Here is a 21,715-nt window from a genome sequence, read left to right as displayed (position 1 = left end):
AAGAGTATCCTTAAATTGTGAGTTTCCTTTCAAAGAATGGGATATGTTGCTGTGTCACAGGATATTTTTAGATGTTAAAACATTAGATTGAAAAGATAAGGAAAAAGAAGACCTGCTAATATTTGAAAATTATCAAATTATTGCATACTTTTCAAAATACATTTTAAATGAGTTTAAAAATTGAGTAAATTTAAGTGGATTAAATGTTTTAGGTAAATGAGGCAAACTAAGATCTTTGCTTAGGCTTTTGTTTCTGTGGCAACTTTTGCTTTGGGAATTGCTGTTGTGGTCTTACCCTCTCCACTACTGTGAGATTCATTGTCCCTTTTTATCCTGGCAATGCCAAATCCTTTTACATTTCTCTGTCTGTACTTCTAACTAGTATGGCAGAAACCTTGTACAGCCATATTGTTATTTTTCTTTCCTGCACTCTGATTAGTTTTATGCCAAAAAATTGGTTTAGCAAAGCAAGAATGGTTCAGGCCAGATGCAGACAAGCACAGACACTGTTGCTTACTAAAGAATGACCAGGATGATAGCACTTAGTATTTACATCAGTTAAATCTACTTTAAAATTGAAATCTGAGTTTAATTAGCTCATAAAACCAAAAACAAATCAGTCATACACCTGTCCTTGTCATAGGAGGGAGTTGTAGCTGGATTATATGCCATTCTGTGGGTAGATCACTCAAGCTGGACTTTTACTTTGAGTATTAATAATGGCTGGATGGAATCCATTCTTATCAAGTAATGAGCAGCTGCTTATTATATATTAGTGATGCAGTGTGGAGCTCTGTCACTGTTTGTAGCAGTTACTCCATACAGAGCCCTGTCACAAGCTGAATATCTGAAGTGGCAAATCCTTTCCCAGAAGATGTACCTGTTAGTAATTACTGCAGAAGTACTTATGCCTAGGAAGTTGTCTGGAATATTGCACCTCCTTGACCCTGCTTGGTTAGGGCTGCTTCCCAAAGGACAGCATTTAATTGTGGATTTGAAAAGACTCTACTGGTTTTTCTGCAAACATTTTGAGTGAGAATATACAAAGCATTTTGCTTTTCTAAATGTTTTTGTAGGGTGAACAGTGAACAGCATGGTTGTCAACACTTCTTAATTTATACTACAGATTACTGTAGCAAAATACCTCTGAGATGGATTTGATGCATAAAATACATTTGAGTTTACCAAGTAATGCAAAATTACTGACCACAGCTAACAATGAAGAACAGTGGGAAGAAATAATCAGCCAAAGTTCTTATAGACCAAGTCTGTAATTGGAGGGGGGCGGGGTCTGAAAATTAGTATTTGCATTTCTGAGTTTTTGGTCAGAATGTAGACTGAGAGATAAGCTTTAGGTTAGTATAAAACGGAAATTTTCTTGGGCTCCTGAAAAAATAGTAAAATTTGGACCATCCTGAAGGTATAGAAAATGGTAAGGAATTCAGGGTAATTTGTGAGTAAAAGTCAGCAGGTGGGGATCCTTAGCTGCAGTTGCCACACACCTTGCGCTGTAAAAGGCTTACTCCTTTTTTTGATGATCAGCCTACGGGTGAGTCACAGTGACAAGCTGTTTTTCTATTGCATAACTTGGTGATGAAACTATTATGGTTTCTGAACTGTAGTTTTTCATCACCAGACCATGGCTTTTTGTGGGACTATTATTTTAAGTGGGTAAGTCCTTTACTTAGCCTTTGTCTTGAGCAGTTTTCACTTGTGCTTTTAACAGCCCAGGATCAAAGGAACATGACTGAAAATTCTTTGTTATGTGAATTGCCTTTATTCACTCAGTCATGTTATTACTGTAGGTACCAGGTGATCTCCATAATTTTTAATTTTTGTTTCATGCGGGGTAGGAGATTGTCAGTTCTACAGCTAGATGTGTGAAGGCAACACTGGAGTGGGAGGTCTGCTAGGGAGAAGGGACAAATGGTAATGCTGAGGAAGCATTGATGGAACAATGTGACTGAGAGTAAACATATATTAATTGTCAAATGAATAATATTTTGTCTGAAACCTGTTTTTGACAGCATCAGATGTCTCAGAAGGCTGCAGCGATTTCAGAGATGTGAAGTGCATTGTGAAATATGTTCATCACTGAGGTCCTCCTTCACTGTTTTATATAACCAGTATAGATTAATACAAATAGTCTTTGTAGATAGAGACTTAGCAGAAAAAAATAACACGTTCCAGGAGACAATATCTCTAATGTAGGCCCACAACTGATATATATAAAAATACATATATGTACATTTTGACATGTAAGACATTATGATTACATGGATTGAGGCCTAAAAATTAGCCCAGAGAAGCTGCTGGCTCTTTGGAGGCTGCATATCTGGCTTCAGAATTCCTGGTGGTCTCAAAAAAGCATTTGACTTGCTTCGGTTTACTGTGAATTGTCCTGATATGTATTTGAGGAACTTCACTCTCAAAGAACAGCTTTAGACTGTTCAAATTCACAAAATGGATGATGTTATACAGCGTATTTCACCTCCTATTAAATGGTGAGAAACTTTATAGAATTGGGTGGAATCATGGCAGCTGTTCGTAACCCATGAGTCTTTACTTTTAGGAGAAAGGTTGGAAAATTTTCAAATGAGGATCCAGTTTCTATTATTTTTGCAGAAAATACATTAACCAATTTTTCTTTCCAAAAAGCAACTTGATGAAGGCTGGTTTTTAAACATCTCTGTATAAGGTGTTTGACAGTAATTTAATATTTTAAAAAGGCATATTTTGATTTTTACCAAAAAGTGCATATAAAAGTATAAAAGAAGTTGTGTAATGCTCTTAAGAGAGCTTTGCAAAACATTTAAAAGCTTTGTTTAATAGGAATGTTTGCTGAACACAGAGAGGGAGGCTTCTTAAGGTCATGGAATACAACTGGGAGCCGAATCTTCATCTTATTTGTTTTGTTTTTGTGTCATTTGATTCTGATAATTATATTTAATGTTACATTGTATTCTCATGTTTAATTTGCACTGCTGTATAATCTGTCTATATTCTTCTAAGAAGCTATTAATTATTTCAATAAGAAGCATTTATGAGTTGGCTGATTATTTTAGATGCACAGTGACAACTCTGAGAAGTAAAGGTTTTCCACTTGCTTATCATACATGCTTTATAGCACTTCTCTGGCATATCATCTTGCTGTTCAGGCTTTTAAAAGATGCTGTGGTGTTTAATTAACTGGTACTTTAAGAACAAACACATTGAAAATTTTTCTTGCTTCTACACTTTAGCTTTGTATTAATATTTTACCTTTTTCTCCTGTATAAAAGAAAAATATTGAAAATAGAAAATACTTTCTTTTTTAAGACTGTAAGTGCAACTTGTATAATTTTGCATCAAGACTTTAAGATGTGTCTTTTTATTGTGATTAATGCAGAGAAATTAAGAACAAATCCTGTCTTTTGAAAGTCATTGGTTTTTTTTAGAAGTTAAATTAGCTATAAATTGCTTGAGCACTTGGAATTTTGGCATTTAATTTCCATTATTTTTTTCTTTAAAGGTGTTCAGAGTATTTTTTTTTTCCTTTCAGTTTAAAGGTAATTGTTTCATAGTGCTCTGTGGTCTATAGTGAATTTTATTTCCATGGGAAGGTAAATTCTACCCAGTCAAATAAGGAAAATTTCGTAATTTTTTTCACTCTATTCAGGGTTCATGTTTTCTTTCATTTCATCCTAAGATGTCACAGTATTATCTTACTGCCAGAACTTATTTAGGATACTTGTTAAAATAGTATATTTCATCCAATAATGGTCCTAATCCTATGCAGGTGATCCTTCCTCTCTACTCAGGACTGGTGAGGCCACTCCTGGAGTTGTTTTGTTCAGTTTTGGACTCCCCAGTATGAAAGAGACTCGAGCTTATTGGCGAGGGTCCAGTGAGAGGCCAGAGAGATGCTCAAGAGGGACTTCAGCATCTCTCATCTGAGCAGAAGATAAGGCAGCTGGGTTTGACGAGAGAGGGAATCTTACAAAATTCCTGGAGGGAGGATGAGAGGAAGGCAGAGCCAGGCTCTTCTCAGTGATTCCCAATGGCAGTCACAAAGGCAGTGGGCACAAACTAAAACACAGGAAGCTCCATCTGAACATAGAAACATTCTTTATTGTGAGGGGGTGACCAAGCACTAGAGCTGGTTGCCTACCAGCCCAATAGAGATTGCGGAGTCTCCCTTCTTGGAAATCCTCATAAAATGACTGGGAATGGACATGGACAGCTTGTTTCAAATTACCCTACTTGACTGGGGAGGTGGGACCAGATACCCTCCAGGGGTTCCTTCCAATCCCAGCTATTCTGAGGTAGGATAATGTTTGTTGACTAAGCCTGTCAGTTGGAAGATAGCTTCTCCAGAATGTTACATGAGTGCACATGGCAAAATTAACAGCTAAATAATAATGTTGTAGGTTTCAGATAGATTGGGAAATCTTGGTTCTCTGGAGCTTCTGTTCTATTACTTGTTCTGTATTTGTTGTGATATGCAGTTGTGTAATTACATAGTGCCAATTGTAAATATACTTTGTTAAATTGAGCTCAGAGGAGGTGTGGTGTCCACAGAGGTAAGGTAGAGTTATGAAATGACTGAAGCTTCTGGCTGTACCAATCTTGCTTGTGCAGTTTAAAAGCTCTTATGTTTAATAGTATGGGATGGCAAGGTGATATCTTTCTGAAAAGCTGCGCTCAACACAGCAAAATTCCAGTTCTGTTCCTGTGTGTCACAGCTTTCTGGAAAAAAAAAAAAAAAGTGAAGAAGACATTTAAGCAAAAGCTGTTGTGAAATGGACATCCAGGAAGTAGAGGCGCCAGAATTAAAGGTCATTGGATAATAGAATAGTTTAGGTTGGAAGGAACCTTTAAAGGTCATCTTGTCAAACTTGAAGCTCATTTGTGACATACGACACCTGTAGAAAGAGTTACATTTGGATGCTTTGCACAAGTGAGGAACAAGTCTGTCTGGGAAGCTGGGAGTGTTCTGACTTGAGTTCTTGTGCCAGTGAACTTCCCTCAGCAAAACTTTCCATTTATCCTATTTTAAAATTAGAGTTGTAATGTATTGCTTCTTTGAAGGGAAAGTAGGAAATTAATTTATTTAATATTAGTGGAGGCAATGTCAGAAGTACTTACAGATATGTGCCAAGAAGAAAAGTGATTAAAATGTATTTTTGTCATGGTCTCTGGCTGATACTCAAGAGGCTGCTAATACTGTTGAGAAGTAACAGGCTGTTTTATAAGCAGTAAAACTAATGGTTTCCTGTGGATTTTTGACCTACATCTCCTTATACTACCCTCTGCTCATCATGCACTTGTTGCTTTGAATATCCTCTTACCTTCCCGTTTGACTGTGTGAATTGCAGTGTGTTCTGGGCCTTCTTTAGAGCTACTGGTTTGCTAAATGCTGCCCCCGAATGAATAAAAGGTTGAATTATAACTGTCTTTGTCTCAGTCAGGGTACCAATTTGTGTCTGTCTGCCTTATCTAGCCACAGATATTTTTTCTTTTCCTCAACACAAAAAGTAGAATATCTGGTTCCTCCAGCTCTTTAAAATCAAGTGTGAAATTAAAGAATGGATTAGAAGGCTGCTGTAAATGTATGTGTCAAATGATGGATGTACAGACAGCAAGATTGCATAAGCCTCATTGTTTTAAGAATTGGGCTAAGTGTCTTTTACTTGAGTTCTGTTTCGTGTGCTTATTGAGAAAAGATCTGTGTAGAAGAATTTCTTGATCATCCAGAGATCTTTTCATGCTGCCTAAGTCGTCTGTTCATACTTACTATTTGTACAACTTTCAATGCTAATCTCATTTATTGTTTCTAATTGCAGTGTTTCTGATCTAGCTAAATAGACTGCGACTGGGATAACTTTTTTCAATATCTAAAACTAATTTAGAACAAATTCATTATTGCTGACACTTTATAGTCTTGGTTTCCTTGGACTTCTAGATGGTTGCAGCATCAGTTTGTAATAATCCATGCCTGATAAGGCTTTTGCATTGTATTTTGTAGCTCACTGCTCCTGACTTACATTCCTTCAGTTAGTTACTTCCTGAAGCTGAAGAACATAAGTATCATGACCCAATTTTTTCAGTATTTAAGGTAACACTCCCTGCAGTGTGAATGTTTTTATAAAATCCTTACACACACGTTTTATATGTAAGTGTGTGTATCTAAAAATCTCTTTGTATCTATACGTGTGTATACACACACATTGTTTGTTAGTTGGTTTTGTTTGCTTGCTATTTGGATTCTCTGTGTTCTGGGTTTTCCAATCTGATTTTACAAGTTGAGAACAGGTAAGTTGGCTTTCAGTTAGTTTCACTACACTCTTTTAAAGCTTATCTCAGTTTTACTGAATTACTGAAATCTGTAAATTAAGGATAAAATCTTTTTGATTGAGCCTGTTGGTAACTAATTTTACATTTGTATATTAGAATGAATATTGTTCATTGACACTTTGGCCAGTACAGGCATGTTAGGAGTGGCCTTGAACAAAGTTGTGGCCCAGGTTGTTGGAATGATTTTATAAATAACTCATTTTATATTTGTTAAATCAGTCATATATGTCTGTGAGAAGCTTTGCAGCTCAGTATATTTATTTTACTGGAATAGAAGAATGGAAATAAAACTAGTGTGGAGCTTCATTTGCAATATTTCAGCTGCACATACTGGATATGTTGATTTGATTTGTAACTTAAAATGTGCTTTGCATGAAGAATGCAAGTGTTTTTTTTTGTTTTTTTTTTAGGGTATTTTAAAAATGAATCAATTTAGTCAAGTTATAGAAATTGCAGAATTCTCCAGTGCTCATGCAGTATTGGAAGTGTGTTAAAAATTCAGGAAGATGTTCATTATTAAAGATTAAAGGTCTTTTTTCTAGACCATTGTGAGAACCACTTGTATTTCAACAATGAATTAGCACATTTGCAGTATTTAAAACTCATAAATGCAAATTAAAACCAAAGAAATAGGGAAATATTTCACTTACTTGGTATTATCAGCTAAACAAAAGTGAACAAAACTCCAGGTAAATTTCTTATCTTCAGAACTAGGTAAATCAAAAGGCTCCATGAAATCTAATTGACAGTACTGCTATTTTTTTTTTTTTAATTTTGTATTTTGTATGCCATTTATTCCTGTAAAACAGAGATGCTGGTAGCAAAAATCACGCATTACAGCTAGATTGAGGTGATCTCTCTTTTAAATTACATATTATCTATAACACAAGTGACAATAGGTGTGTTTTCACCCGTGGAGTCTTTGATTGGAAAGCTAGAGCATCCTGTTATGTTCTTGTTAGTCATCTTGACATATTTTCTCCTATAGTCTCCTCTGTGTTGCTGGAACGGCTCTATAGAATATATGCCAACGTGTTCTTAACATGCAGTTTTCCTGATGGTGTTACCTCTCAAGTATCAATAGTAAAGATGTCATTGATACACAGTGTGAGCTACTGTTAGTTGATGAGTAGCCTCTCACAGTGCATTCCATTAAGACAGAGACTATCTGCATAAAATACTGAACTATCTGAAACTCCCTACAGTTCACTCCAATTAATTTGCTCTGAGATTTGGATTCCTGATTTGCATCTCTGGCATCTATTCTTTTTTTGCTTTGTTACCAGAGGAATAGTGGCTAACAAGGCATCAATTTTTTAAAGGGATTCAAGGGGAAACCAAAGGACTGCAGAACCCTATGCCTGCTGGATGAACTGCAGATTACCAGAAACCAGAACAGGGAGTAGAATCACTGAGCATACAGATATGTAAGATGTCCTGCTCCGTTTTTATTAATACAATGGTCTCCAAAGCCATAGAAGATCCCCAGAAGAGTCAGCAAACTAGTGAACAAGGGAGAGATGGATGGATACATAGTTTTATAAACCTTGGCAAGGTTCAATACTACTAGGTGTTGAACTAAGCAGCCATGGGATGGAGGATAGTTTCTGTGTGGATTTGCTACCAGATTTGACAGTAAAAGAAAGCACAGTGTTCTGTATGTTAAGGACTTATTCCAAACAGACTTTTTCAGTGACAATGTTCGAAAAGGCATGAACTGACACCTGAAATATTTTCTCTTGAGATAGAGCTCCCAGAAAAATAAAAAAAAAGGTATGAGTTTTCTAAATTTCATCAAAAATCTGCGTATATAAAGAAAAGATCATTTTTAAAATTAACATCCAGAAAGTATTCTTTGCAGCAGTAGGAAAATGGTTATTAATTTTTAATCTGCCAATTGAGCAGTAATTTTGTCTAGCAAGTCCTTGGTTAATTTTAAAACAGAATTTGAAGGTGGTTTATATAAATCTCTCAAAATTGTACCCTTAAGCAGAATACATTGCTTTGAAAGCAAAACCTACTTGCTGTCTGTTATGCATGTTCCTGATGGAATGGCAGGAACCAGTAAATACAGCAATTTGGCAGAAAATTGGTTCTTTTGCTTGTTTCTCAGGACTCCTTTCTGTTTGCTGCTTGTCTGTCCTGTTTTTAAGACTGGATGAGGTTTTTGAACCAATCCTTAGCTTGAATTACTGTTTCTGACATGCTGCTGTAGTGGTAGAACTTCCTTACAAATATTTTTCCAGTAATTGTAACCTCCTTTTATTGTTTGTCAAAAGACATCATTGCCATTCTGTCTTTATAAAAATCTGACCAGTGACTGTAGAGGATTAGATCCCATGAACATTTTCTAAATCAGAAAACCCAAATAGATGCTTTTGTACCTACAAAAGCAGTTTAATTTGGCGTGTCCTGCTTCTTGGACATGTCTTCTTCTGTCTTGGAGCAGAGTCCAAATTAGTCTTTTTGTAGAATTACCAAGTTGTATTTGCAGCATCTTACTGGTTGTTATTTCCATTGCATCCCATAATAAACATTTTCAAGATTAGTATGGAACAGACCAATACCCTATGAATGATTTTGCTTTCAAAAGCAAGATCTGTCATTAATTGTGTTAGTAGACAGTCCATTGCCAAAAACTGCTTGTTCTCTGGTGGACAGATTGCAAGATCGATATATGATGGACAGACTGCAATATCTAGATAGGATATGCCCAAGCTCCAATCCTTTCCTGTGACAAACTGCTATCAGATATGGAAATTGCAACTGTGGAGATGTGTGTCTTGTGTTTTTCGCAGTTATTGATTTATGCTTGTCATTTTCATTATATTTAGCCTCTCTTGAGTTCTTTAAGGGCTTTTTTTTGCAAATAGTTTTACCTTCTTGCTATTATCTGTAGTGCTGATATTCCAGTCAGTTCTGAGACTTTCCTCTCCTCTTAAAGACAGAGCTTTGATTTTGGAAAAGCCTGTCTATCCCTGCAGCTATTCTTCAGCATTTTCAACTTCCACTATGCAAACACTTCCTAGCGTACCTATAGACATAATTTCGTTTTTCCAATCAGGAGTTCATGTTGTTTGTACTTTCTGAGCCAAAATGCCATCCTCAGTTAAATTTTGTAGCTGTCAGAGGCATTTGTCTTCTCATGTTTCTCCAAAGGTTTTGTGTGCACAACTGCTCCCAATAGTATAGATGTTCTGTCTATAGTATAACATGCTACCTGTTCTGGCAGTAACAGAAATCTCCATGTTGTTACAAGACTGCTTGGCATATCACCCTTACAAAACTTAATACTGTATGCAAGAGCTGTGGGGCTTCTCACTTCCATATAATGTGCAGTTCTCTGCTAACGGTATCATGAAGTCTGCTTGCCTTGTGGTGGAGGAAGGCAGTCAATTGTGTGCCGGAGTAATGGTCAGCATTCATCTGGAAAAAATCAGTTGATTACTTAGTGTAGTAAATTATTCTTGAGGACTTAAACCAGCATATTCTTAGTGTTTGGGGTACGCAGAGGGGCGGACAGATGTGTTTGTGGTTATCAAAGTAGTTTAGTCTCCTCAAAATATGATTTCTTACCTTAGTCTTAGTTGATGCAGTCAACTGTGGCTTAGTCACTTGTGTTCAAGAGACTTGCAGAGCTCACTAGTGTGTTCTTAAGTTACTTTTGCATTAATTCATGCATCCATTGAAATGTACTCCTTTGCAGTTTCTATCCTAATAAAATTTTCTTAGGATAAATTATACATATAGAAACATCTTGCGTTTTATGTATTCTGTTTTAGCCCTTTGTAATTTGCATACTTTTTGGGGGTTTCTTGAGAACTGAATATTCTGTAATAAAATATGTACCTTCCCCCCAAAAGCATAACAAATTAGGACAGTGAAATATTCCACAATTAACATTCTGCTATGAGGAAACAAGTTGTTCTTCTCCTTGACTTAGCTAGTTTTGATCTGTTTTAGTATTTGCCTATACCATCAGAGTTTTACAAAGCTAGAATGTCAATGGCTATTTGATTCTCCTTCATGAAGTATTTACTTGGAGCATCCAAAGATCCCAGAAGCCAAATTTCCTTTATGTGCGAGCCAGTTGGTTGGGTCTGCCATGTCATGGTCATTTTGTCATTTAGTCATCTGTTTTCAAACACAGAGAATGCACTGATCAATCTTTAGTTTCATCCTCTAGTTCTTTCTAAACCTTTAAGTCTGTTTTTCCAAGTAGAGTTTTTAGGACTGGCAGGCTGCAGATTAGAAACCTTGACTATCCCCAGCCCTTAAGTCTACCCTGACTGGATAAAGCCTTGAGTAGCCTAGTCTGATCTCATAAGTGATCATGCTTTGAGCAGGAGGTTGAACAGGAGAGGCATCCTGAGGTTCCTTTCCATCTGAATGATGCTGTGAGTCTCCGTTTTGTGATACTAATTAATGAACAATTTTATATGGAAATTTGTAGGTTTGTTCTGGATAACATTAGCTCTCAGAGGAACTTCTGTGCTTGCTGCCTGTGAGTGGGTTGCAGTTTTCTTACTTGTCAAGAGAGGATCCCTTTGCTTGAGTCAATGTTCCAATAGCTATGAACTGGAACATTTGGAAAAATTGCCGTTTGATAAGTGCTGTGTAAACACTAAGGAGTTCCTGAATGCTAGGGAAATGGCTTTTCTCTCCTCTTTTCATATAGTTGAATCCACTTTTTCTTACACTGCTAGTTCATGACAGTAAAAGAAGTTCTAGAGTACTATGACCTAATCAGGTGTCAAAATTAGTGGGAATACTAAAAGCAACATGTGAGCTGACTTCGAATGACAAGCTGTAGGAGTGGGGCTTTGGCATCTTGTGAGGGGCAGCTGTGCAGTTTGGTGCCAGTTTAACACAGGAGTGCTCCCCAGCTTCTTGGTCCTGTGTGTGGGGTTCAAATTTATTGTCTAGGTATGAGTTAACTACCATGAACCATGGGAAATTTGGAGGGAGTTTACATTTAAAGGAATTACAGCTTTGTAATTTGGATAAGGATCTCTTGATGGTTGTAGGGAGAACAGAGACTGTGTTTTCCATGTCTCAGAAGGCAGTTTAGCTGCAGTTTGAAAGATCTGGGATTCTCAGATGCTGACTTCCACTAAATCTTGAATTTGGTAGGAAGAGGAATCTGAGAGGTAGTAAGAGGAGAGATGTGAGGTAGTGCTGGTAAGTCAGCTGGCTGCACCTCATTTTTTAGCCAGCATCTGCTTGGTCCCTCACATTTTTTGTGAGTGCGGTGACTCTCTGATTCAAGTAAGAAAATTGCAGTCATGTATATTGTAGTGAAAACAGATTGCCTTGCCTCACTTTCTTAAAGGGTTAATATTGTTCTGTTGGTTACATTTACATAGTTTCTCCTCTTAGAAAGCATTTATCAAACCTATGAAAATTATGATTTTAAGTCCTATACATCTTCTTTGGGATTTTATTTATATTAACATGATTTTAATACAATTTTAAAAATGAAATTTAAAAATAAAATATGTATAATGTTGTGGATACAGACACATGGCTGTTGTTCTAAGGGCTTTTCCTTACTGTTCTTGTATCTGGGTCAGTCAGTGTCTTTTGATATCTAATTTCTTCCTATTACTTGCTTTTATCTGTTTAGGTACTGATAATATTTATTTATTTAAAACTGCATACACTTTGCAATTTGGTTGCTGCTAAATTCCCAACAAGTAAGGAGTTTGAAGAGTTTTAGCAAATCCATAAAAGCATTGCTTAGTAGCTGATGTGCACAACTAGTCAGCAAGACCTTTTGGGTTTTTAGATGTAATTTTCTTACTAGGTAGTGGAGATATCTACTAAAAAGCTAAATGTCTTAGTTAGTATTAATAACATTATCCTTCTTTGTTCCTTATGCTTTCTAAAAAGCAAAGGTTTTGGCATTTCTTTTGGTAGAGGCTATATGAGGGTACGTCTTTGTCAAGTAGGTGTTGCTAATGAGAAATCTGTTATGCCTTTTGCTAAATTGTTGAGTATTGGATGTACCAGTGTAAATAAATCCTTTTTATGCTTCAGGTATCACTAGATATATTTTTCTTTTAGTTAGCATCTTAAGACATTGCCAGTGTTTCACAGCAATTCCTTACACTTAAATGCATTCCTTATGCTTACATTTTTAAATGTCTGTGCATATATTAAAGGAAAAGAAAGAACAAGGAAATGCAGAGCATTAGTCTCCACAGCTCAAGTCAAATAGACTTGAATTTTTTTCCAAATTTATTCATGCTGTAAAATCTGATTTCTGTGACAGATAGAAGCAGTGACAAAATAATTAGTATGCTGAGATGCCTGTGAAAGATGAAATCTCAAATAAGGAGTAAAATATTGTATTCATAGAGAGTTGTTTTATAATGTAATCAAATCCTGGTTTTTTTCTTTTTCTTAGATGATGAAGCATGCCTGGGACAATTATAGGCAATATGGATGGGGACATAATGAGCTCAAACCAATTGCCCGGAAAGGACATTCCACCAACATATTTGGTAGGCTATATTTTCTGGTTTGTTTGTGATTTTTTTTTTTTTTTTAATATTTCTCTCCAAGTATCTTCTTTGAAAGTCTATCCAAACTTTCTAGAAAACTCTGTTTTAATAAAAAATCTTTTGAAGTCTGAGTGACAGACATGTATTATTTCAGTGGTATTTCACTGAATTACTTTATTAACCTTTCTTTTTGGAAGTAGAATGTTCTTATTGTTGCAGAGGCTAAGCTGTGTCTATATCTCTGATGCTTCGTGTGTGTGTGTGTGTATAAATGAAAGTCCTGATGCAATTGTGGTTATTTTTGGTTATATTTAAAGATTCAATGAATATAAATGTGGTGGGGGGAGGGGGTATATTTTTAAAACCCATCTCATCTTGTCTAGATCTTCGTGTTTAATTCCATGAGAATCATGGAACAGTTTGAATCAGAGGGAACCTTTTGAAGTTGATCTAGTCCAACACCCTGTCGTGATCTGGGACACTTCCATGAGCCCAAGTTGCTCAGAGCCTCATCCAGCCTGCTGTTGAACACTGCTTCTCTGGGCAACCTGTGCCAGTGCCTCCCCAGTGGTACTTAGCACAGTGCAAGGAGAGAGTGTGAGCTGAAGGGACCACTGGAGCAAAAGGTTTCTTCCATGACAGAAGGGCATTTCTTAGATACCAGGACAGCATTGAGTAGTATTCTGAGGTACTTTGTTATCTCCTACATAGGCACTGCCTTAAGTTTTGCTAAGAAAAATCTCTTCTAAAGCTTATTGTGATTTAGTTTTATGTTATGATTAATGGATGGCTTTCCTTTATATTTTTCCAGCTGATGAAATTTGATTTGACAGGGAAAAATCTTTAAGGTTCACCTCTATGATCATGTAGTCTTTGGTGCTGGCAATTCTGTTGCATAATTTGCCATGTGTAATTTTAGATTAGCCTTGGTTTGTAACCCAAACTCTAGGTAGTAAGTTTTTTTCCTTCATGTGGCAGGACATTTTTATGATGTTTGTTTTTAATGTGACTGACACGATATTTTGAAGCAGTTATGAATTACAATTTCATTGTATTCTTTTCTTTCTATTCCTCCTCTGTTTACTTCTAACATGTCTGCTAATGAGTCTGCAAGATTTCTGCTTTTTTTCCTTGGAATGATTATTCTTTGGAGTGCTTATTCTTTGAAATTTTGGCATTGCTTTCTGAAAGAAATTGCAGGCCTTGTCCATGTTAAAGTTTCTGTTCCTCTTTTTCTAGCTAACTCTAGCAGCCAATGCCCTACATATTTGTCCTTTAAAAATCGAGATGCTATTTTGTGCCATTAATTTCTAGCCAAATCATGTAATGATTGCTCTATTCAGGGCTATTTCATATTAAAAACTTTTCTGAAACACATAATCTTCAGCATATATCAAGTCTAAAATAGAATCAGCTATTGTTCATTTGGTGGATGGCTGATGGGGGGAATGTGTGTGTGGAAATTGGTCTTTGTACCAAGCACCGTCTAGGCTGTATTGTTATTCCTAGCTCTTTACCAATCTCTATTACCCCTATTGACATGATTCCCAGCAGTATTTGCCTTTATAGAAGGGTTGCTTAATTTTTTTTGAAACCTCATGCTAGTTTTAATAAAAAGATGCTCAGCAAAATCTGTTTTTATTATTCATCTCAAAGATGATTTGATCCAAACTATTTTCAGCTATTACTGCAATCTACTGTGCTTCCATTTCAATTCCTAGCACGTCTGTGAGATCCTGCAAGGAGATGGTATCACTGGTTGAACGGCAGCTCTTTGCATGAATCTTTGGGAAATCGGGTTTGCTGATAACTCTCAAGTGAGGTTAAACACGATTCAATTTAGAAGACAAATAAGTCATTAGTCTTCCCTGTTGGACTCCACTGTCTAAAGCAGTGTTTATCTATCTCCATGCCAAGGAGAACACGAGTGTTTCTAACATTGCAAGATTTAGCAGGTTTCAGTCTGGGGTCAGAGAAGGGGAGAGGAGGTGACATGCTCTGCTCTTATAAATCTTAGTTTTGAGTAATTAAAAATATAAGGAAGGATAAACTTTCTAAACTTTAAAGCAAGATGCTCTATGCCTCACTGAAGCATTCCAGCAAGAATGTTTATGGGTTTCCTCAATTATTAGTTTGACTTTTACAACAAAACATTCTAGGTTTGCTTCAGTTGGCCTGCAGTAAGAAACTCTTGCCAGTCTTTTTGAGATGTCTGACTCTAAATTGTAAAGGAGAGTGTGCTGAAAATACTGTCTTCCAAACTGTGTAGTTGGGCAGTAGTTGTAATCTTAAATAGCACTTCTTCAACAGCTGGGTCACAGCATTAGTAGTATGGTACTGCTTTGGGAAAGTATAACGGGGAGTAGGTGAGCTTCTAAAGATACTTACACTTAGATGATATATGAAACAAACCTTAATAGGTTCTCTGTTGGTGAAATGGGGTGAAAACTGCTTTTGAAAAGCCTAGCATTTATTCCTACCCTGCAAAATGAAATATAAAAGTCAAGGAGAAAATGTGGCAGACGGGTGTAAATTTTCTTTCCAGTTTAAATTTTTATTTGCAGCTCTGCTGAAGGTTGTAGCAGCTAAGCTAAAAAAAAAATTTAAAATTGACCTTTTTTTGTTGGACTGCTTAAATTGGTGAATAAATTTGATGGCAGCTGCAGGGCTTTGTTGCAGAGAGGGTTTGTGTGGGACCTTGATCAAGTTCCCATTAGAACACAAAGGGTGAAGAGAAAAGGCTGATGGAAAATGATCCGTGTAAGATAATAAGCAAGCACAACAAACACTGAGCTTGCTTCAGAAGAGTTTCTGACTTTAGCACAAACCAGAGTAGTTGATGGTATTGTTGGATGCTCTTCATGTAATGAAATCTGGGTTTGCATTTGAGGATTAGAGTGACCACCTGAAACATGCTGTTTGAAGATGATTTGTCTCTGCACTTGTTTGATTATCTGTAGATGAACATCTCCTAAAAACACAATTAAAATTATTCAGTCCAGATATGCTACAGAGTTTTAAACTATTATATGTTTGTGCTGTATCTTTTACTCCAGTAGCATATGAACTTATTACCCTAGCATAAACTGTAAAGGATAGTTTATTGTGAGTTAAATTGAGAAGTTAGTACTAGTTAGTTTGCATCAGTCTTCAATCTCTGTTTTTCTAAAACAATGTTTATTTGAGAACCTGAATTAAGGAAAAGGATAAAGAAAATAGACAGTCCTTGGGCAATTTGGAACATTGTCCTCAACAAAACTAAAAATTGTGGGCATCTGACTCGATGCTTTCTGAAATGAAAGTTCTGACTTTGTGGTGTGTTTTATTTTGTTGTTTTGTGGTTGTTTTTTGGTTTGTTTTGCTAATTTTAATTACCTAAAAATAAACTGAAGATGTGCAGTTTGTCAAGTAATAAGTACATGGAAAAGTACTGATACAACTCTTACACAAATGAAGATTTCCCGTATTACTAGCAGTTCATTTCTAAACCTTGCATTTGCACATATTCTGTCTAGAGATGACCTGATTTATATGAAGACAATCTGATAATGTACATAACCCATAAACAGTTATATATGTCTAGATATGTTTTGAATGGTGTGGACAGATCTTAATAATATAAAATTTTAAAGTTGTAGACTTTTGCATACAGACATACCCATTCCCAGGCAGAAAGACTTTATTAAGTCATTATTTTGTATTTTGTCACACTAGAGTTGTCTCACACATTGACAGTGCTTTCATGCCTCTCCTTTCTCTCATCTCACAGGCCATGCATGCAGTCAATTTAACCTGAGCTGCCTGCCAGCTCTCTCTTGGGATCCTGTCTTCTAGGGGGGAAGAGAGAATTGTCACACTGTGGTTGCATTTGTGGTACCTGGTAGAGCCCCAAGGCTGCAATGCAGTACCTTATCTCTTCCTTACAACTTGACCAAATAAATCTGTCCTCTCTTTTATGAGGAATTTTTGTCTGGCATTTTAAGTGTCACTGGTGAGCAAGATATGTCCAAGGGAATAACTCTAGGATTCAGGAGGGGCAGCTTGTGTGCTGAATATTTCCTAATATACCAGTGGGCTGCTCGGTTTGTACCACATGACTGAGTGTGGCTGGCTTGCACACAGCCAGCCTCAGCCTTTAGCTGCCAGTGGCACTGAGGAGCCCTCGTGCCACGGGGGAAAGGTGCTGAGGTGAGTGCCCAGTGCTGCAGCAGTGTAGGAAGCTCCTGCGGCAGCTGCTCGTGTTGCTAAGCAATGGAGATCTGACAGTGCTTTTCTCCCTGTGCCAGAGAGCAGGAGCAGCAAAACTCCCCAAGAAAATGCATCTGTCTGACTGCAAGGATGGGAGGATGCTGCACGAAGGAGCTGAGTCAGGCACAGGAGCCTTTGACAAATACAGTATAGCTTGGGAGAGCAATGCTATTTCTTTGTCCACTTTGTGGCTGCTTAAGTGAGAGGTGGAATATTTCTTGTAAGCACTACAAGAAAACACTAACCATTTTTTTATTATTACTTACACTTAGAAATACTTGTTAGTTTATAAGACATTTTTGTTATCTCTCCTTGTAGCAGTTATTGGGCCACCTGAGCTGCTCCGACACTATCATCTGTTGTTACCTAATTACTTGTAATTTACTTTTGAAGTTCACATTAATTGAGTCTTAAAGGTGTCTGGTATAGTAAGCCTTTTGTATTTTCTGGGTTGTCTGGTTGTTTTTTAGCTGGCAAAATACCTGTTTATTAACAGTATGAAGACAAACACTTTTAATGGAAAGAAAATACATTATACACTTTAAAAACTGTGAGATGACCTTTTAAAAATATGACAGAAAAGTTCTGGTCTCTTCTCACTGTAAAATCCTAATAAAAAGACAGATGGAAAACACAGCTTCTGCTCAACATCCTTTTTCTGTGCATGTGTTCAGCCTCTGAATCTATGTAGAGGATAAATGAGAACAAAAAGGGAATATGAGATACATATGTAAATAAAAATGTTCTTGACTATATGTTATCTTGATAAAAAAGCCTCCTTAGTTAGCAGTAGTTCTTATCTTTTAACTGTACACGCACAAGTAATCTACTCATTATTGCCTTTTCCTGTGGCAAATGGAAGGGGAAAGAAAATCCATTCATGCTAACTAGGAAAGAGAGGTAATTTCACAATGCAAATTTGAGCCTAATCTCTGTATTTCAGGTTCAAGTCAATTTTAAAATAAATGGAAATGGTCTTAAGACAGGCCTAAGCATCTGTGTCCTCTGCAAACTCAGTAATGAGTGACAACAGAGAGATAATGTTGAATATTATATGTACATTGAATGTGTATTTTTTTTGACCAGTAACACAAATTCAGGAGAGAGAAAATTTTGAGAAAAAGCCAGCAACTCAAGAGTTATGCTCTATTTGAAACTAGAACAGTGTTCTAATATCACGAAAAAGGTTCCTTCAGGTCAGATGAGAGATCAAACATCATTGTTACTCAGTCTTCAAAAATTGCTCACAGCAGGTATCTAGAGAAGATGTGTAAGAGCATGAAAAGCTTATAGTGAGCTTGTCTCAGAGACTCCATAGCCTTACAGAAGTTTGTGTAGTGTTAGTTCTTCTGTGGTCAGAGGCAGCAAGTTTTATTTAATCACTTCTAGTTTATTTTTCCTTGATTTTGTCCAAACTGCTTTGGGGTCTGGGCAACCTGAAGAGCAACATAACCCATTATGTGTGGTTCATAGTTTGATTTGATATAATGTAGGAAACTTTTTAGTTTTGAAGTCTGCTTGCTGTCCTGAATTGCTAGTTTTGGTCTTGGAGGGAAAAAAAATAAATCCGTTATTCATCTGTTTGCCATTCATGAGTTTTTAGAACTGCGTATGCCCTCAGTAGTGCTGCTGTTCTGCATGGAGGGTCCTGGCTTGTAAACTAGTTTCTTTTACTTACATTCTTTCCTACCTGATAAGTTGTTATCTTCTTTCTTTGTATATTTTCAAGGTGGTGGTTTTGGGGTCTTTTTTGGTCTTTGAGAGGAAGACTAAAACTTTGTTCCATTTTCTGTTTTGTTGGCTGCTACTTTCCTAATAATTGTATTCTCTGTCTTTTAGGATCCTTGTTGAGTCTACAAACACAGTACAGGGTAGCTTTTCTGCAGTAGCTTCCTTTTAGAAATCCTCATGCACTGTATCCAATGATATATTTTATAAATCTAATATTATAAATATTTTCAGTTATTTCATATTTAAGCTTTTGCCCAAGCCATCATCTTAGTAGGATCCCTCTGGTGATTTTACCTCACACTGATGGTTGTTTGCACTTATCCCATTTCCTATCTTTTAAACCATTATTCATCTGCATGAGAACAATTTTCTTTTATCATGTGGCAGGTCAGTTTTCTTCAAAGTTTTTGTTAAGGCGTGGTCTCACATCCCTTATGTGTATGCTCTTTGGCCATATGCAAGTTCACTTTTTAAAAAGACTTTAACATTGATGCTAAGACAAGACTTCCCTCTCAAAATTTCTTATTTTTCTTTTGTTTATGTCATTTAAAGCTGTCTTCTGATTGATGTTGCCAGTTGGGCAAATAGTGATTTGTTAACACTGTTTTGCTTCGTTGCAATGTGTGTCATGCTTATTCAGAATATAGTTGTTCTCTGAAACTTGCAAATTTGTGCAGACAGGACACAATCTGTCTGTATGTTCCCTCTTAAGTGTTTTACAGTACTGGTGCTAGATAAAAAACAACTGCTTAGCTAAGAATGTTTTTTGAATGTCACTGATACTTCATTGAACTGTCACAAGTGTGCCTATGCATATCAGGAAAATTCACCATGAGCAGCTGTTATCTTGTTCTTTAATATAATATTCGTACTAAATTCTTCTCACACAGTTTGTATTAGTTCATGTACAACACATTTAGGGTAATTGTACTCAGTGACTTTTTAAAGTGTCTGAAGCAATTATGTTAAATCCTATTCAGAAGATTGAAAATTCCATTTTAACCAGAAAATCCCACAAAACAAACAAAAGATGCAGAAATGCAAAGTAGAATTAGATATACACCTCATTTCTCTAACCTGCCTTGTAGGATAGTGAGGTAAACATCTGCATGAAATGGTAATGAAAAAATTGAGTCGTACGGGAGTTCAGGGCTGAGGCTCAGCCTGAGAATTTTGATTTTTTCCAATAGCATTCTCTCCTGTTCTTCTTGTATTAACCAGATGGTGTGCTCTGAGGAGAAAAAAAATTGTTTCCTGTTGGAAATCTTTGGACTTAATGTTTATTTTGGCTTGTGAATTATTTAGGTGGGAATGCTATTCATGAATTTAATCTTTTTTCCTATCCATTGGAATTGAGAGCAGAGAGTATAATAAGGAAATGAAGTTAAGGCTATGTGTCTTGTTTTGGACTGTGTTAAAATATGAACAGGCATGACAGCTGAGTAAGAATTAGCATTCTGAGCTCTAAAACTAAATCTGCTGAGGACAGCTCCATGGGCACGTGCACAGCGAGGGAGTCAGGTGTGGGTGCACTTTACTGTCATCTGGAGCCAGCAGATGTACGAGGCAGCTGGAATTCAGGAACAGTTCAACCATGTGACTGGAGCACTGTGCTGGTGCCTAATACACTGAAACTGTTCTCTTAAGTTTTGCACCCTTCTCGTGAAGTTCTACAGCTATCCCACTAAAAATCTGCTCCTCTTTTGCTGTCCCAAAGAGCACTTAGAATGTGGTTTGGACCAAAATGTGCAGAAGTGGCCCAGATATAAAGATGGAAAAGGTTGTGTGCCATGATGGCTATTAGGTGTTTGGGTTTTTTTATATGCTTTTCCTACTGCCTAGCTGACAAAGTAATTTAGCATACAGTTATCTGTGAGAGATTGTGTCTTGTCTTGGAATATCAGTACTTAGCTTGCTTCATACATCAGGTCACACAACTGTATTCAAGTCCAGATAACATCTTATTCTCTTACTTACTCTCAAATACTAACCTTGCTTTGCTTGTGATTGCTGCCAGTGTTTAGGTTCTTCTTACTTCCAGGCCATCATTCACAGATACTTTTCCCTTCAGTCTTCCACTTCCTGTTTTCTCAAAAAGGAGTTAGTTCAGATCTGTATTTTCAGTTAGTTTTGGTTGACTGCTTCATGTGTGCAGCAAATTTGCTATCACCGTTCACTTTTCACACTTTATTCTTGCTTTCTTTCTATATGCTTCCATGGCCTCCTTGGTACTCAATGCCATGTTCTCTCCTTCCTTTCCTGCCCTGAGATTCATGCTAACCTTTCTCTCCTGACATTGTTGCTTTTCAGTTATCATCAGGTCTTAACCTTCCACTAACTCAGATCATAGTTCCAGCACTGATCTTTATACTGCACACAGTCCTGTACAGTAATTCAGTTTGCTCTTTGTGCTTAAAAATAAAAGAACAAAAAATATGGGGGAAGTTGGATAGAAATGTACAAAATTGAAATAATCTGAGGATATTCAGGCTTTGTACTAAGGAGACTGCATTCAGCTCTTGCTTGCATGAATTTTGAATTAATTTGAAGGACCATATAAGATTTAGTTAGGGAGCAAAGTAAAGTAATCAAGTTCATTGCAGTATAGACTCTTAGATGAAGTTTTAAAATTCAAGGCTTAAGAGCATAGGTATTTAAGCAGCAGTTTGTTGATTATTAACAAATACCAGCAGGTCCAGTTTTTAATAGGTTCAAAGTCTAGCACACAGTTCAGTGTTCTACTCCAATTACTTCCTCAGTTATGAAATTAAGGAAAGCATTACAATCGATCATTTAATGTTATTCATATGCTAAAGTACTCTATTGTCTGGTACAAAACATTAAGACCTCCTTTTCATCTTGTCTATTATCAGCAATTTAACAGAACTAAGCAA

At 36.6% G+C, this 21,715-nt stretch overlaps 1 protein-coding gene across 1 annotated transcript in view; it reads left to right on the top strand.

Annotated features, from left to right (window-relative positions):
- Positions 1-21,715, top strand: part of MAN1A2 (mannosidase alpha class 1A member 2) — a 135,275-nt gene that overhangs the window by 31,794 nt on the left and 81,766 nt on the right. Inside the window, exon 3 of the mRNA XM_056514231.1 lies at positions 12,746-12,842. Coding sequence (XP_056370206.1) covers positions 12,746-12,842 — 97 coding nt within the window. The remainder of the gene's footprint in view (positions 1-12,745; positions 12,843-21,715) is intronic.

This window comes from Oenanthe melanoleuca, chromosome 1 (genome assembly GCF_029582105.1).
Source record: "Oenanthe melanoleuca isolate GR-GAL-2019-014 chromosome 1, OMel1.0, whole genome shotgun sequence".
NCBI lineage: Eukaryota > Metazoa > Chordata > Aves > Passeriformes > Muscicapidae > Oenanthe > Oenanthe melanoleuca.
The sequence above is the reverse complement of the archived record's forward strand: the minus strand, read 5'-3'. Positions and strand labels throughout refer to the sequence as shown.